Source organism: Ptiloglossa arizonensis, chromosome 8, assembly GCF_051014685.1.
Source record: "Ptiloglossa arizonensis isolate GNS036 chromosome 8, iyPtiAriz1_principal, whole genome shotgun sequence".
Lineage (NCBI taxonomy): Eukaryota > Metazoa > Arthropoda > Insecta > Hymenoptera > Colletidae > Ptiloglossa > Ptiloglossa arizonensis.
Window position 1 is genome coordinate 7,144,335 of NC_135055.1, and position 15,166 is coordinate 7,159,500.

At 37.6% G+C, this 15,166-nt stretch overlaps 1 protein-coding gene across 6 annotated transcripts in view; it reads right to left on the reverse strand.

The window, feature by feature from the left end:
- Positions 1–3,369: 3,369 nt before the first annotated feature.
- The window catches only part of LOC143150747 (uncharacterized), a 170,007-nt gene continuing 158,210 nt past the window's right edge, over positions 3,370–15,166 (reverse strand). For 2 of the 6 annotated variants that reach the window (XR_012993157.1, XR_012993169.1), the window contains one exon: positions 3,467–3,571. Coding sequence is in view for 1 of the 6 variants with exons in the window: in XM_076319217.1 (XP_076175332.1) it covers positions 3,491–3,571 (81 nt within the window). In the remaining 5 variants the exon portion in view is untranslated. Of the gene's footprint in view, positions 3,572–15,166 lie in introns of all 6 variants that reach the window. The other 4 variants (XM_076319217.1, XR_012993163.1, XR_012993171.1 and 1 more) reach the window with 4 other exon arrangements.

The following is a 15,166-nucleotide window of genomic DNA, read 5'->3' on the forward strand; positions in this document are numbered from 1 at the left end:
AAAGAGAAGATTAAAAAACTATCATCTAAAAGGGTTATAAATGTATTTAATTGTTATAATTTAACAAGTGTTTAACATCCTGATTGAATTTCTTTATCCAAATAAATGACAAATTTATAGGGACATCATACACATGTCGGATGTATTACAAACAATGATAACTTTCAATGTATTTATTAAATTTTCGAGATGTCACGAGCAACGATACCACAACTTTAAAACCAAGAAGACAACACGGATTTGTACCAAATGAGGGGGAAGTCTCGTTTCTTCTTTTCCTCATGACTCGACTAAAACGTAAGATGAGGTTATTCAAGCTTTATAATAAGGTATCAATACAACAAACAGTTCATTATTTATTAAGTATGTTTCATTTGATTTTAATACATTTGTATACATGTTAAATATTGGTTAAATGAATCAGAAATAATTCCCAAAAAATTGTGATGCATATTTCATAAAACTTGTTTGTTGAATTGATAACCTATCGTAAAGTTAAAATATTATAAAGCTACTTGACAATCATAATATGACAGCACTCGTCGTGTCTAAATTACACGTATCGAAATTTATTTTCAAAACCCAAAGGTATACATATATTCTATACATGCTAGTTTAATCCTTGGACTGACACATTATTAAAACTTTGCAATTCGTACGTTTTGTTATGTATATATTATATGTGCTGACATTAATTCGCAAAAAACAATAAAATATATTTAATAAATAATAATTAAATTTTTGGATCGATAACCTACTTTAAACTTTGAACATCGTAAAGCAATTGTCGCGGTATTGTCATTTTACAGCGATATATGTGATTCATGTGTAAAATAGGCTTATCCCAATCTGTTTTAATAACGCAATGATGCATATTTAGTAGGTTTAGTTTAATCCTTGGACTGATAATTTACAAAGTAAATTGATAGTGACATAATGTAGCCATCTAGAGGTAAGCAGGTTGAACTAATTTAAAATCTTTTTCAAATTGGAGAGAAATAGTTCCTGTTTTCTCAATTAGATGGCACCACAAGTGTCTTTCCAGTGTTACTTAGCTCATACAGTAACCCTTAACTTTCGCAACATTCCAGTCAAGTTGATGGCGTCATCTAGTAACAACGAATTAAAATTATTCATCTACAAACGTGAGCATTTTATCGTAGGTAGCACCACTTTTATGTACTTGATTAAGAAACAATATTTAGTCTACTATTAATTTAGAAGTTAAGAACATTTCATCATCTATTTATTATATATTCTATTATAATGTTTAAATATTATGGATGTAATGGTTCATTCGCGCAGATTGCAATCCATACTATTCGTAACACGTTTCACACTAACCGATGGGGTCATCTAGTAGGAAAGAATCAGGTTTATTCTTTTATAAACTTGAGCGTTTCGCTATAGATAGCGCTACTATTCTTTTAGAGTAATATGTACTCGAATAAGGAATAAAGTTTAGTTCAGTGTTAGTTCAGAAGCTAAGAACATCTCATCGTCTATTTATTGCATCGATATTGTAACATCTACAATGTTTAAATATTATCATCCAGTGTTTAATCCCGCAGCAACTAAAGCGTTCAGCGAAAGAGAAAGGATAACTGAATCTGGTGAATTTCCCCTCACGTGGCATGAATCGATGTCACCTAGTCTACCAAGGAAATAAACACGGCGCGAGGGACGAGAACCTCGCGCGAACTGGACAAAGAAACTGTACTCGGATCTCGAGTCGTCACGATCCATACAATTTGTATGCATCGTGGAACAAATCGATCTGACATGTTCTCGATGACCAGGCGCCAGATCGGCGCTGCGATTTCCCATGCGAACGTCGTTGCAGCCTGCCTCAGGTGGTGCATGAATTATTCCAGAGGGACGAACGACACCTCGCGCCGGTGAATCGAATCGAATCGAATCGAGGTGAAAGAACACGCTCCCCGGGCTTCCGGTTTCCCGGAAAATGCGACTCTCGTAGTACCATTGCATAATGGGGTCACCGTTCGCGATTTATACAGTTTTGAATTAGCCAACACATTCGATTTCATAGAACTTAAATGCTCAAAGTGCACGATACTATTGGAAATATTAAACAGAATACATTTACAACGGGAACTATACTACCTTAACTTTTTCTATTTCTTTATGCTTTATTAAACAGTCTGCAATATTGTCTCCAAATGAACAAGTGATTTTTTATTTTTTCAATTCAGAGTAATTTCTCAGGGCAGGAGGAACGCAAGGAATGTATAATATTTGATTTCAACATAAAATAATTGTTCTTACTATAAAATAGTAATTATTTCACTTTTATTTTACAGTAGATACCTCGATTTAAGTGCAAACCATCTGTCTCCGATACTTCGAAATTCGCAGACGAATAAAATTTGGAATGGACAAGATTTTACACCGGATGTTGGTCCTTCATAATGAACAACGCCGGAAAGGAGATCAACGATGCGGAGAATATTAGACATAGGCATGCAGCTTAGCGTTATATTCGCATCGCGTGCAACCGCTACGCACCTACGCGCATTACGCATTACGAATTTACGTCAGTCGGAAGACAAGTCGTTGACTTATCAGACGATGCTTCAAATCCTTGTGACGGCTTTACCATTCGCAATTGATATATATTTTGTAAAATGCATTATTCGAATGGTCATTTTATCACGGCCTCGAAGTGATATTTGACGAGTGATATACGACATTTGTTTGCAACGTAACATGTCTCAAGAAAAACAAAGTATCTTACAATTAAATAAAATCAGTCTTATTTTATTTTCCCGTAAAATATGACGGATTTCTAAAAATGTGAACTCACTTTCAAAACACATTACGAATTCAAATTTTCGAGCCTTTGACAAGACCAAAATGTTCTCGACACGATGTAAAAATTTTAATTCACGGAATTTCTTAGAAATCACGCCATTCCCAAGAAATTCCACGAATTCAAAATTAACGAGGTTTCGAATGAAATTTTTCGGATTTTGTAACTTTGGTATTAAGAGAACATAATCACCGAGGAGCTATCCCATGTTTCGCGGAATTTTGCAAATGGCGTCATTTCTAAGAAATTCCGCGAATTTCAATTTGGCGGGAATTTCAAACGAATTTCCAAGGTTCTTGGTAGAATTTTTCGGCGATTTTATAACTTTTATATATCAGGAGAACATAATCGCTGAGGGGGTATCCGATATTTCGCGGATTCTTGGAATTATGATGTTACTTCTGGAAAATTTTCGAATGTTTGACAAATTTTTTCGAATATAATTCTAATTTGGTATTTACTCTCACCTAATTTATAATTGATACAATTGAAAGAAGTGGTTGAAGGAATGGGAAAATAAAAATAATGTAAAATATTCTGAATATGTATTCTTTATTAACATAAATATATATTTTGCATATGTTAACGATAAATGTCTTGCACAAATATTTATGTAACAATAGGCTAATATATGTCGATGTCAACGGGTATTCCAAACATTTATGGCTGGGTAGAGGGTTGAATAGGTTCTTGGTTGGTTTTTTTACCGCGCTGGTACTTCAGTATATTTGACAGCAATACCTATAAAGTGAAATGTTTATTTATACTTCGACTGTGACGTAACATTTTCATAAAATATATTATATAATACAATCGTGTACAGTGTAGGCGATCTATAATTTTGATCGCAAAATGCTTCCTTATACTTGCGAAATATGTCAACGATTTACGTTTAAAAACGGCCATCTAATAGTCAAACTAATTTTGAGAAACTGACAGTTATTTTCCCAAATTAATCACACGTGCTTTTATTAACAATCCCTCTCGGTAAATGTATACTCGTACATCGTAAGACAGTCGCAAGAGTGTCGAAAGATTATTCGTTCTCAATTTGCATAAAATATTTTATCCATAATACCATATACATACATTGTTTTTATATTCAAACGTGTGCATAAAACATTACGAGAAAACTATTATCCCAAGTTACTTAAAAAGTAATTATTCCGCTATTCAGGTATGGGTCAACATAGAAGTTTTGAAATTTGATTTCTAGGATGAAACTTTCAAAGGAGCTGTAAATGTAAAATTAAAAAAATCCCACAATGTTCAACATTTTCTTTTAATGGTGAAATGGAGAAAAAGAAATTCCTAAGAATCACTGAAAAAAAAAAAAAAAACATTTTCCTATTTAATGTACAACGTTCTCTTAATATCTTCGAAATGACCATCGTAAACTACTATTCGTCCAAGACGTGTTAAAATAATGTTCGCGTTTAAAGCGGCATAACTAACGATACTCAGTCACGAGATCAAAACTCTGTTGGGAACCGCCGGGCAACGGGATGCAATGAAATAGATGCAGCGAACTGTACAAGAGAGAAACGCGAACGGTGCGAGGCCTTACTATTTCAAGCGAGATCAAACGAGTCAGATTTGTGTGCCCATCGGCATTTCTGGTGCACCGTGAAAGAAAAAGCACCGCTTATTATTCATGGAATGACGAACCGTCGCGCGTTGCATCGACCGCCATCTCTCTCTCACTTTGAGAAGCCGCAACGTGGAAACAACGACATCTGTCACTTTCATCATAACCTTCTCCGTTTACTTTTCGACCTGTTTCTAAATATAAAAGAAACATAATTCTTTCGCACCGTGTTCACCGATCGGATACTTTTCACATCTTTCTACATAAATTAGAAATTAATTTAGAACAAACTTTACGTTTCGTTATCGGTAGAGAATTATCTAAAAATGTGGTAACTGTTGCTACGAATTAGAAACTAAATAGAGAGAAACGAAAAATCACTGATAATTTGATCGAAAGAACCATTTGTAAAATAAATTTAATATATTGTTTTCACTGCGCGAGCAATTAGTCGAGTATCGAAGAAACAAGAAAGTCACTATCATGCTTGCAACTTGGAAACATTTAAAATATTAATATCGTTGGTAGGGATTTTTTGAAAGAATTTGTGCATCGTTAAATGAAAAATCTCTATCGTCGAAAATTTACGAATGAAAATGTACGACGAAATGTCGACGTGTTGCTTGGCAACAAGTGGATTTAAACCGATGCACTTGGCTGCACTTTGCAATGCACTATTGCGGAAGAACAATTAACGAGTTCATTTAACCTGGATGCGTTGTTCCGCGGCTCTATTAACCGACTCTCTGCAAGCCGTACGTGTTTCGTTTTCTTTTTTCCTTACGGCATTCTACGACTTCTTCTTGCGAGGCGTGAGCGCGACGAAACAGTTTTGCGACCATCGACGATCTATGCTTGGCAAGTTTCGCGTAATTGTTGGTATGTGAAAAACACATGGAACGAGCTAAAAAAGTACCTAGCAAAATTCGATCTCGAACTTCTGTCACGAATAGGTAATATTGCCGGAATAAAAATTAAAGTTTATTAAAGTTTTTTCCAAGTTTGTTAAAAATAGTTTTCAGTCGAATATTTCAAGTTCCTTGAAGGAACGCGCACCATTAAACGAATATCGAATTTATACGTAGCAGATTGGAGGATTCCCCAAAGTGCAAGTCCTACCAACATAAAACGATGTAACCCAAAAATTCCTCGTTAAAATTCTTCCTAGTAGAATATTATCAACTACGTACAGGTCAAACTCTAGAATATCTTTGACGCTTAACCTCACAATTTTCCAAAGACAAGGAAAGGTTAAGATTTATAAGTAAAATTACAAATATTTTCTCACGAAGGGAGAAAAAAGAATAATAACCATTTTCCTCCAATATTTTTCCAGGAAGGGCGTAGTAGCGAATACAGGTTACATTCGAGAATTGGAGTAAAGAAAATTCCCCACGAATAATAACAAATCAATTGTAAAATTTTCCCGGAGATATTCGCGAAACATTGGTCCGTGAAAGAATCATCAAACATCTGCTATTTAAACGCGCAAGATTCCCGAGAATTAAAAGGCCAAGTTCCACCGAGTAAAGAATATTAGCAATAATAGGTTAGGTTCGAAAAAACCTGTATAAAAGCGGCTTACGTTTCATCTTCTTCTCTCCTTCCAACATTCCTCATGTTTTTCTCGTACATCGCCAGCGCGACAAAACGACGATTTTGTGAGCATCGGCAATCTATCCTTCGTAATTTTAGCGCAATCGCGGATCTACCAGCGGCGCCGTATAAGCGAGAAACGATCACCATCTCGGGTCAAGAGAAAAAAGAAAGTTTCAAGGGATTCAGTTTCTTGCTTTTGAAATACTGCGAATACTCGAGACGCTCCCGCTAGAATTGAGTAAATGTTATTACACGGAACCGCAATATTTTGCTACACTCCACGGATGTTGGTCAAAGAAAATTTCACGGGAAGAGAACCTAGGGAATTTCCGAGAAGTAGATTGGATACATTTTCTTCTCGAACCCTACTCTGGCGATGTTTCATTAAACTTTTTCCTTGCATTCCATTTAAAGTGCAATCAAAATTTTTGTTCCGTTGGAGCGTCTTTTTTTTTGCATTATAATCCAACGTTGGTAGCAGTGGAGAACCAGACGACTTGAAACGATTCCGAAGGGGGAGATCGATATTTTAGAAAACTGATATCTTACGAAAAAATTTAACATGAATATTTTCCCAATTTTGAATATTTAGCGTAATGTTTCTTTTACCGAGTGAAATGGTGTCATATATTCGTATGTTTTGGTAAATATTAAAACTGAAAGATATTTTTGTAAATATTGATACATTTTGAAAATAGTTTCATTCACTTTCCCTTGCTGAAATAATACAGAAAAATATATAAAAATATATAATACATTTAAACAAACTTTTGAGTCATAATTTGAAATTTTTCAGTTACATTGCACCCACAAAAAGTGGTAGCGTGAGAAACTCATGACAGTTGTTAAATTAATTCAGGTCGACTTTCGAAACGATCGATTCTCACACGTTATCCTAGATAACATTTCCAGGAACTTAGTGAAACCAACGCGGAAGTATAAAAAGTCTAGAGAGAACCGCGAATCAAAATGCATGAGTTTCCTACTTGTATGAATTCCAGGTGGAAAGAGGACTCGTTAAGGAAAGAAAACGTGTCAGACGAGCGGCAAGAACGAAACGCGCCATGTAGACGCAACGGTGAAGCATAATAAATCGTGAAAAATGTTGAAAAAGTTGCTTGGCTCGCGGGAAGAAACATAACACCGATCACACGAACGAAAATAATTGTTGGTTTTCGAAAGCAAATATTTGCGAGGAGACTGAATAAAACAACCATGTGCGAAAAAATATCATTTTTTTTTTCCCTTTTTGAATCTCATTCCAACGATTCGTTGAATCAAGTTTTTCGTAGTTGCTAAATAATTAACGGCGAATTTTCACGAGCAATTGTCGAATAATAACGGAATTAGCTTTTTTTTTTATTATACTGCGAAATTATTGCAAAAATTTCAATTTTACTTTTTTTTTATACTTTGAACGCATCGTATCATTCGACGTATACGTCACAATCTAACTTTTAAGTAGCACAGATGGCGCATTAGTATGCAAGGTCGGGTGCATTCTACATCTGTGGCCATTGACTACCGACTAAGAGTAAAAACGTACACATGAAATTTTTTCTGTGTATATATACAAACTGTAAAAAACAGCAACGTTCCAAGAGGCGTTCAACGAGACAAATAAAAAGAACTCGGATGAATACTAGTGATAAATAGCGACTTCAGTTATTGTTTTCAAATTACATCGTGGAAACAATTAGTTTGTTTAGTTTTGTTTAGCTGACCTTGGTAGTTGATCGAGCAACCGAAGTCACGTGATGCGTGTTGGTAAACAAAGCCGAGCAAAATATTTCTCTAGACAAAATAAGAATCCTGAATAACTTATGAAAAATAAAATTAATCGAATATTTTATTTAAACAACTTCTTACTTTTTCACCGATCGAATACAACACTAGAATCAGTACTACAGAACGATATCTCACATTGGACTTATGAAAAATAAAATTAACCAAAGATTTTAGTTAAACGTTTCTTCGTTTCTTACCACTTGAATACAAAATCGAAACTGTATGAATTATAATTGCTATCTGATGTTGCATCTCACGTTGAACGAACAAAAACTTGCCCGAGTAGTTATTCAGCGGAATAAATCATTACATATTTTTCTCGTTGTGTACCACTTGAAAAAAATGTTACTTCATCTTGGTCTCTCTGCTTCGTTGTGATTTCCAACGAACAGTTTCGAGTGACCGATTCCCTTCGATTCGACCGTGCTCGACTGTAGTTGCACGCGTCAGGAGGCACGTCCTTAGAGGTTATATTAGAAAACGGAAAAAAAGAAAAGGAAGCGGGACTGCGGAACGCCGGATAGGAAGGCACGAGGAAAGGGGGAGGGGGAACGACAACACGTGTGCCGTCGCAGCCTCCTTGAGGGTTGGGTCTGGATCAGGTTAGGTCAAAACAGAAGAAAAACCGACCGACTCGAGGACAATATCCACTTCGCGCGGAATTCGAGTGGCCCTCTTCCGATCGGGAATATCGTCGACTGTGGATAAACGTGGCTTGGCTTCCTTGAGTGCCAAAGTGCATTCCACGGGGTGCCGACACTCGCGCGAAGTTTCCTCTTCGTGGAAATAAATGAGCCACGTTGAGAATGCTGAAAGTTTTACTTTTCTTTTTCTCCAGCTTTCCTCGGTTCGTTCGCTCGTAGTTTAACCAGCAACGCGATCTTGAAGTCGGGGCACGGGTTCTCATGAAAGTTAACATTGCTACTCGATGAAGATTTCGATGAAGACAGCACCGTTTATAACTTCATTGTTTCGAGGATCACGTAGGTTGCATATCAAATGTTCCGATGGTGCTTTAATGCGATCGTAACTATTCCTCAAATAAGCTAATAAATACAGCTTACCACCGATCGCATAGTCAGACATTATTCACCAGGTAGCAAAAAGTAATGGTTGACATGACAGGACATCTAAACAGATTAGTCCCATGTATAACTCAGCAGGAAAATATACTATGAAAGTGGAGTCTCGATCAAGGCATTTGTCCATGAACATCTTCAGCAGTCGAACACACTATGCACTAATGTCCAGGTGACCCACTACCATTTGCGTCTCAATTTTCACGCTTAAATCCTTATCAAAGCATCATGAATCTTGATTCGAAGCAAGAAACCAGATCTTCATCGCGACTTATACACCAAGCTATTTCTCCACGAACATCTTTACCAGTTATGTGCACTGTGCATAAATCACTATATATTTTTCTGGTTGTGTACGACTTGAAAAAAATGTTACTTCTTCTTGGTTGTGATTTCCAACGAACAATTTCTAGTGACACTGTGCGCTAATGCCCAAGTGACCCACTACCAATCGCGTTTCAATTCACACTCCTCGATCCTAACCAGAACGTCATGAATCTTGATTCAAAGCAAGAAACCAGATCTTCATCACGACTTATACACCAAGCTATTTCTCCACGAACATCTTTACCAGTTATGTACACTGTGCACTAATGCCCAAGTGACCCACTACCAATTGCGTTTCAATTCTCACTCTTCGATCCTAAACAGAACGTCATGAATCTTGGTTTAAGGCAAGAAATGACTTCATTGTGAGTTATACACCAAGTTATTTCTCTATGAATATCTTTAGTAGTTAGATTCACTGTGCACTAATGCCCAAGTGACCCACTACCAATTGCGTTTCAATTCTCACTCTTCGATCCTAAACAGAACGTCATGAATCTTGGTTTAAGGCAAGAAATTACTTCATTGTGAGTTATACACCAAGTTATTTCTCTATGAATATCTTTAGTAGTTAGATTCACTGTGCACTAATGCCCAAGTGACCCACTACCAATTGCGTTTCAATCCTCACTCTTCGATCCTAAACAGAACGTCATGAATCTTGGTTTAAGGCAAGAAATTACTTCATTGTGAGTTATACACCAAGCTATTTCTCTATGAATATCTTTAGTAGTTAGATTCACTGTGTACTAATGCCCAAGTGACCCACTACCAATCGCGTTTCAATTCTCACTCTTCGATCCTAAACAGAACGTCACAAATCTTGGTTTAAGGCAAGAAATTACTTCATTGCGAGCTATAGACTAAGCTATTTTTCTATGAACATCCTTACCAATTCGGTAGACTATGGACCAATGTCCAAGTGATCCCCTGCCAATTTTCATTACTCGATACTAATCTTCTCCATAAACGTGCTTGGTAGTCTATACCAATTACCAATTAAACGGTTAGAATTCCACCCAATTATAGCCAGGCAAAGTTCCGCATTCTTGCTCGTCAGCAGCGTCAGCCACGAAATCGCAAGGATCATTAGTCGAATTTTCATCGCACGTTCTCCGTTGCCCACGGCTGTCGCCTTTTCTCATTAGGGACGTTTGTCAGTCACCTCTTGTTCCCTCCCGCCCTTCGCGCGTCATTTTCCAAAGACTATTCTCGCACCCTCATTATGTTTCAGCCGCTGGTAGCTGAGCTAAAAGGAGCAGAACTCACCGTCCAGAAGCCCGCCACGAGAACGACGACCCTACGGCCGCGAAACAGTTTGTTTGTCTTCGAGGGAATGGGCCACCGGCAGAATAACGAGGACAACAGAGATTAAGGGAAAGGAGAGACTGCAAACCGCTGGATGTTAATTAGCCGATGTTCCTGGTCGAACTCTAGTCGAGCTTCCCCAAGTTCTTAAACGAACCACCACTGGAATAATTGGAAGTTCTTAAGCGTACCTCTACCGGATTAATTGGAAGCTCTTAAGCGAACCACTGCTGGAATAATTGGAAGTTCTTCGTGTTCCTTTGATGTTGGGGTTTGCATTGAGTTCGAGTTTGCCGTTTTACCAAGTTCCTTCACGGACTGTTCTCTTTAAACGTTCGCTTTTGGACTCCACCGGTAATGAGACCGATTCAACGCATACTTGATGAAGTAAATATACCGAAGGCAGTGTTCTGTTTAGGTCGATCTCGCTAGAAATGGAATTTCGTTTGTCAGTAATTTCTCGAAGGAATATTCCAATTAATCCCTTACATCGTCAGAGGAGGCAGTAAATGTGGTAGTGAAATATTTGAAAAAATGTCAGTACGATTAATTTTGTCTCAATTTGATCCTGAACGGTGGAATAGGTTAGGGCTGGCTAAATAACGTAGTATTTTCCACTGCTAGTCCCTAATATATTTTTGTCCTCCACAGAGTGGGGGAATTAACCGATTTTCACACGCGAACACGACGGCGTCGCTAATTAAGATTCACGCCGCTTCGAGACTCACGGCGCCACCCTCCTGGCGATGAAAAAATACAGAAAAAAAAATGTTTCGAAGCCGCCAGGTTATATTTAAACCCTGTAAAACATCGACAGAGGGTGAAACTCTCCCTTTGGGGTACTCTTATAATATTTCTTCCCAATGTTTTCGTGTTGAAAAATTTTTGTTTTTTTTTTGCAGACAATTATTCTATGTCTTTTTTCTCAATTGTATAAGTAGTACTTTACATTAGTAATTATAAATTAGGTTTTAAGGCACTTTATACACGTACACTTATTAATTTCTAAATTCCAATAAATTCTTACTCAAAAGAATCATTTTATCACTTCTTTGAACAAATATAACTGAAAGTAACTCTACTTGTCAGAGTCTATCACGGTTGCATTTGATACATTCACTGTACCAGCGTGTGAATTCTAATTTTTAATGTAAAAATTAAAAATAATTTAACACACACGAAGTTTAACAAGACTAACTATGAAATTGATTATTTCCCTTCAAGCTACGTACGAAATTTTGTTCTGAAAATAGTGATCGAAAATACTGTCTCGTGATGAATAAATTACGAAGAAGTTAGCGGCTGAGAAAAAAAATGATCGAATCTTCGAAGAAATAGTGCGCAGCTGCTGAACGTTAAGAGTCGCAACTGTACCGTGGATTGGAAGTAATTTTCAATTAATAAGTTCCAGTTATTTCTGTGGCTCTAAAAACACGATACGGGTCGCTAAAAGGGGAAGTAGAAACACCGATTTCATGGAGTCGGATGAGGCCCTTTCCCGGAATTCAGGACCGTCTAAATTCAAACCTGAAGGGCAGACGGGACAAGGTCTTGAACAGACAAACCGTCTACCAGGCAGCTTCGCGACATTAACGCCGTTTCCTTTTTTCAGCTCGCAGGAAGATATTGAGGAAGAGGAGGAACTTGTGCAGCGTCAACTTTTTAACTCTTCTGGACCTACAGCCCTTGAGAGCTAACACAGAGTCCTAAGGCACTTTCTATTTTGTCTAAAAATCAACTTTTATACATAAAATCAATTTTTCTTCGAATATTTTGTGGACCGATTAAGTACCAGGTGGTTCGATAAGTTTTGTCGTTTTCTCCATTGTAAAAAGACACTATGATACATCAACTTTGAACAACTGTAAATATACGAACGAGTCGACAGATCTACACGAAACTTCACACATGTTCATCGAACAGTGGTACCATCTTTAGAAAAATGAAACAACGAACCTAATAGCGCCATTTCTTATCGAACGATAAAACTTATTGAGCAATCTATTATACGAGTATTCGTAGTATTTGAGTAATGTAGCGTAGATTATAAATATAGCAGTATGTACTATGTCCAGTGGAAGTACACAAATGCTTTTCTATTTGACAGATGATATTCGATTACTCAAAAATTTGGCTAATAATATTCGAATAGTCAAATATTTGAACACAAAAGTATTTGAACACAAATAATCGAGGTTTATTCATAGTGTTCGAATACCCACAGAATGTTCTCTAATTATCTCACTACTAGGTGTCCACGTAGCAATGTACAGGGTGTCTATAAATATACATCGATTGAAATTACCGATAGGATATACGATAGAACATGATAAGATATTCATCATCATTTTTCACATATGATGAACAAAAAATTTTCTCTTCGTTTCTTCAAAGATGTACCACAGTCACTTGTATTCCTTAATTAATTGGAAAAGTCCTAATTGAGGAAGCAGCCGACTACCGATAAAATGTCGAAACTTCCGCGTTAGTAATTGCTGTTGGCGTAAATTGTTGTTCAATATCGCAGCCTCCCTTTTGCGTCAGGAGGATGTCAACAGGACGAGCATAAATTAATCGTGGAAGTACAAGGTAAAGGGCTTTAACGGAGGAAGCATCACGAGAGAAACTAGTAGACCCGAGTTCTACAGGAAGTTGTATGTTTTCCCTCGAGAAATTACCGTCCAAGAGTAAGAGAAAAATTGCACTTGATATTGAGGCGTGGCTTATTCGCGAAGACGTTAATATTTCTGATTATTAAATATGGCAACGTTTGACATATTTTACATGGCGCCACTATCTACAACGCGGGTTCTCTGCTCTATCAAATAATGAGGATAACGATAAAACAGTGTTACGACCCCATTTGTTCGTACATCTCCAAGAAAGAAACTTTATTCGTAAAACTATAAAATTTTTTAAGTAGCAAGTGAATTGAAAATATTACTTTGGAGGGAAAAATCAACTTTTCAATTTCTTTAAAATATGGTACATTCATACGGGTTGTACGATGCAAAAATTTCAACGAGTAAAATCATAAATTTTAATTATTATCACTGAAGCACTTTTGTTGTGAAACTTAGAAAAAAAAGTTCGTTAGACGATTGCTTCCAGACTTAACATCAATTTCAATTTAACATTCATCTTACCTTATAAATCTTATAACCTCAATAAAATAGTAAAGAATGTACATATAATTCAGAGTTGCTTTTTAACCTAACCTGAATTTCAATCTTTCATTTTATTTTATAACCCTATAACCCCGATGTCAGTAAGGCGGAAAATAAATTTAAAACTGGGAGAATAAAAATCGGCAAAAATGAAAATGTAAAATTGTCAATAGGCTATAAAACCATATTGGAAAATAGAATGTAATCGCGAGATTATAGTCAGCGTAACATAAATAATTCCTGTCTTCCTTTCGAGATAAGGGTATGGTACGTGTATTCTGGCATTTCAATTTCCCGTATGCCTCGATCAACCGGAATAGCGCACCGATTCTGCCTATAAGTGTTAAAAGATCAATGGAACCGGATTGTCAGAAGTAGTATTCGCTGCCTTCGGAACGACTAATTCCATTTACGACCGCGACTTTATAAATAGCAGGGGACACTCGTATTAAAAACAGGTCGACGACAAATTACAACGCATTCCGTTCACCAATCACTCCAAGCGCGACTTAATCGACAACCCAATCGGGCCTAACCTGATTAATTGTCTGACAAAAACGGACCTAAAATCGCGACAACATCGTCGTCTGGAGACACTATACTCTCAGTTCACGACGATCGAGCCCGAGTAAATGATTGCACGCCAATACTACCCTTTAGAGTTCAGTAATGCAGAGAAAAAAACTCGAAGCGGCCAGGCTGATACGGGGAGGCAGCACGGCCGATGGAATCGATAAAGGCAGCAAGATGGCGTCGTAAAAATTCGAAATAACGGAGGTGAAACGTCATTGGATCTGCGAGGTGTACTTTAATCAGCGCGATTACGGCTGGAAAAATTCTCCCGTGCCCTAGGGGGCAGGATGATCCCAATTGATGGGGAGAGGAAGAAGAGTGTGGAAACGATTCCCATAAACGCATCACTGCGTCGTTTGTGCCGATAAAACTGGTCGTATCTGGCACGGGAAAACCGAAAGAGGGCGTGGAATTAACGAGAAGACGCCCCTCTCTTACCCCCCCTAACGAGGAAACACAAGACGTCACGCGAAATGCAAATAGACCGGGCAGTAAAACGAACGTTGGTTGTTGCGTGCTTTTTTTTTTCGTATAACGCGGGACAGGTGTGCCACGACGCGTGGGAAAAATGGCGGGAAAACGAGCGGAAAGTTCGGAGGTTGCGCGCGCAGCTTTTGCGGCGTGCTGGCGCGCACGTGCTGGACCCGATGATTTACGCGAACGTGGATTTAGCTACCGCCCTCGTGCAATGGGTAACCCTTACGCGTTGCGAACGCGGGGAAATCGGGGGTGACGGGGGAACTGCACCTGGACCGTTGCGTCTTGACTTGTTTGATTTTTTGGTTAGGTTAGAATCCGATGGAGGAGGGTTTTGGAATTCAGTGTTTAGAGTTTAGTTGTTCTTGGACTTGTCGGTAGTCCGATACGAAATTGGCAGAGGTGATGCAAAATTTGGAATCGTTGCTAG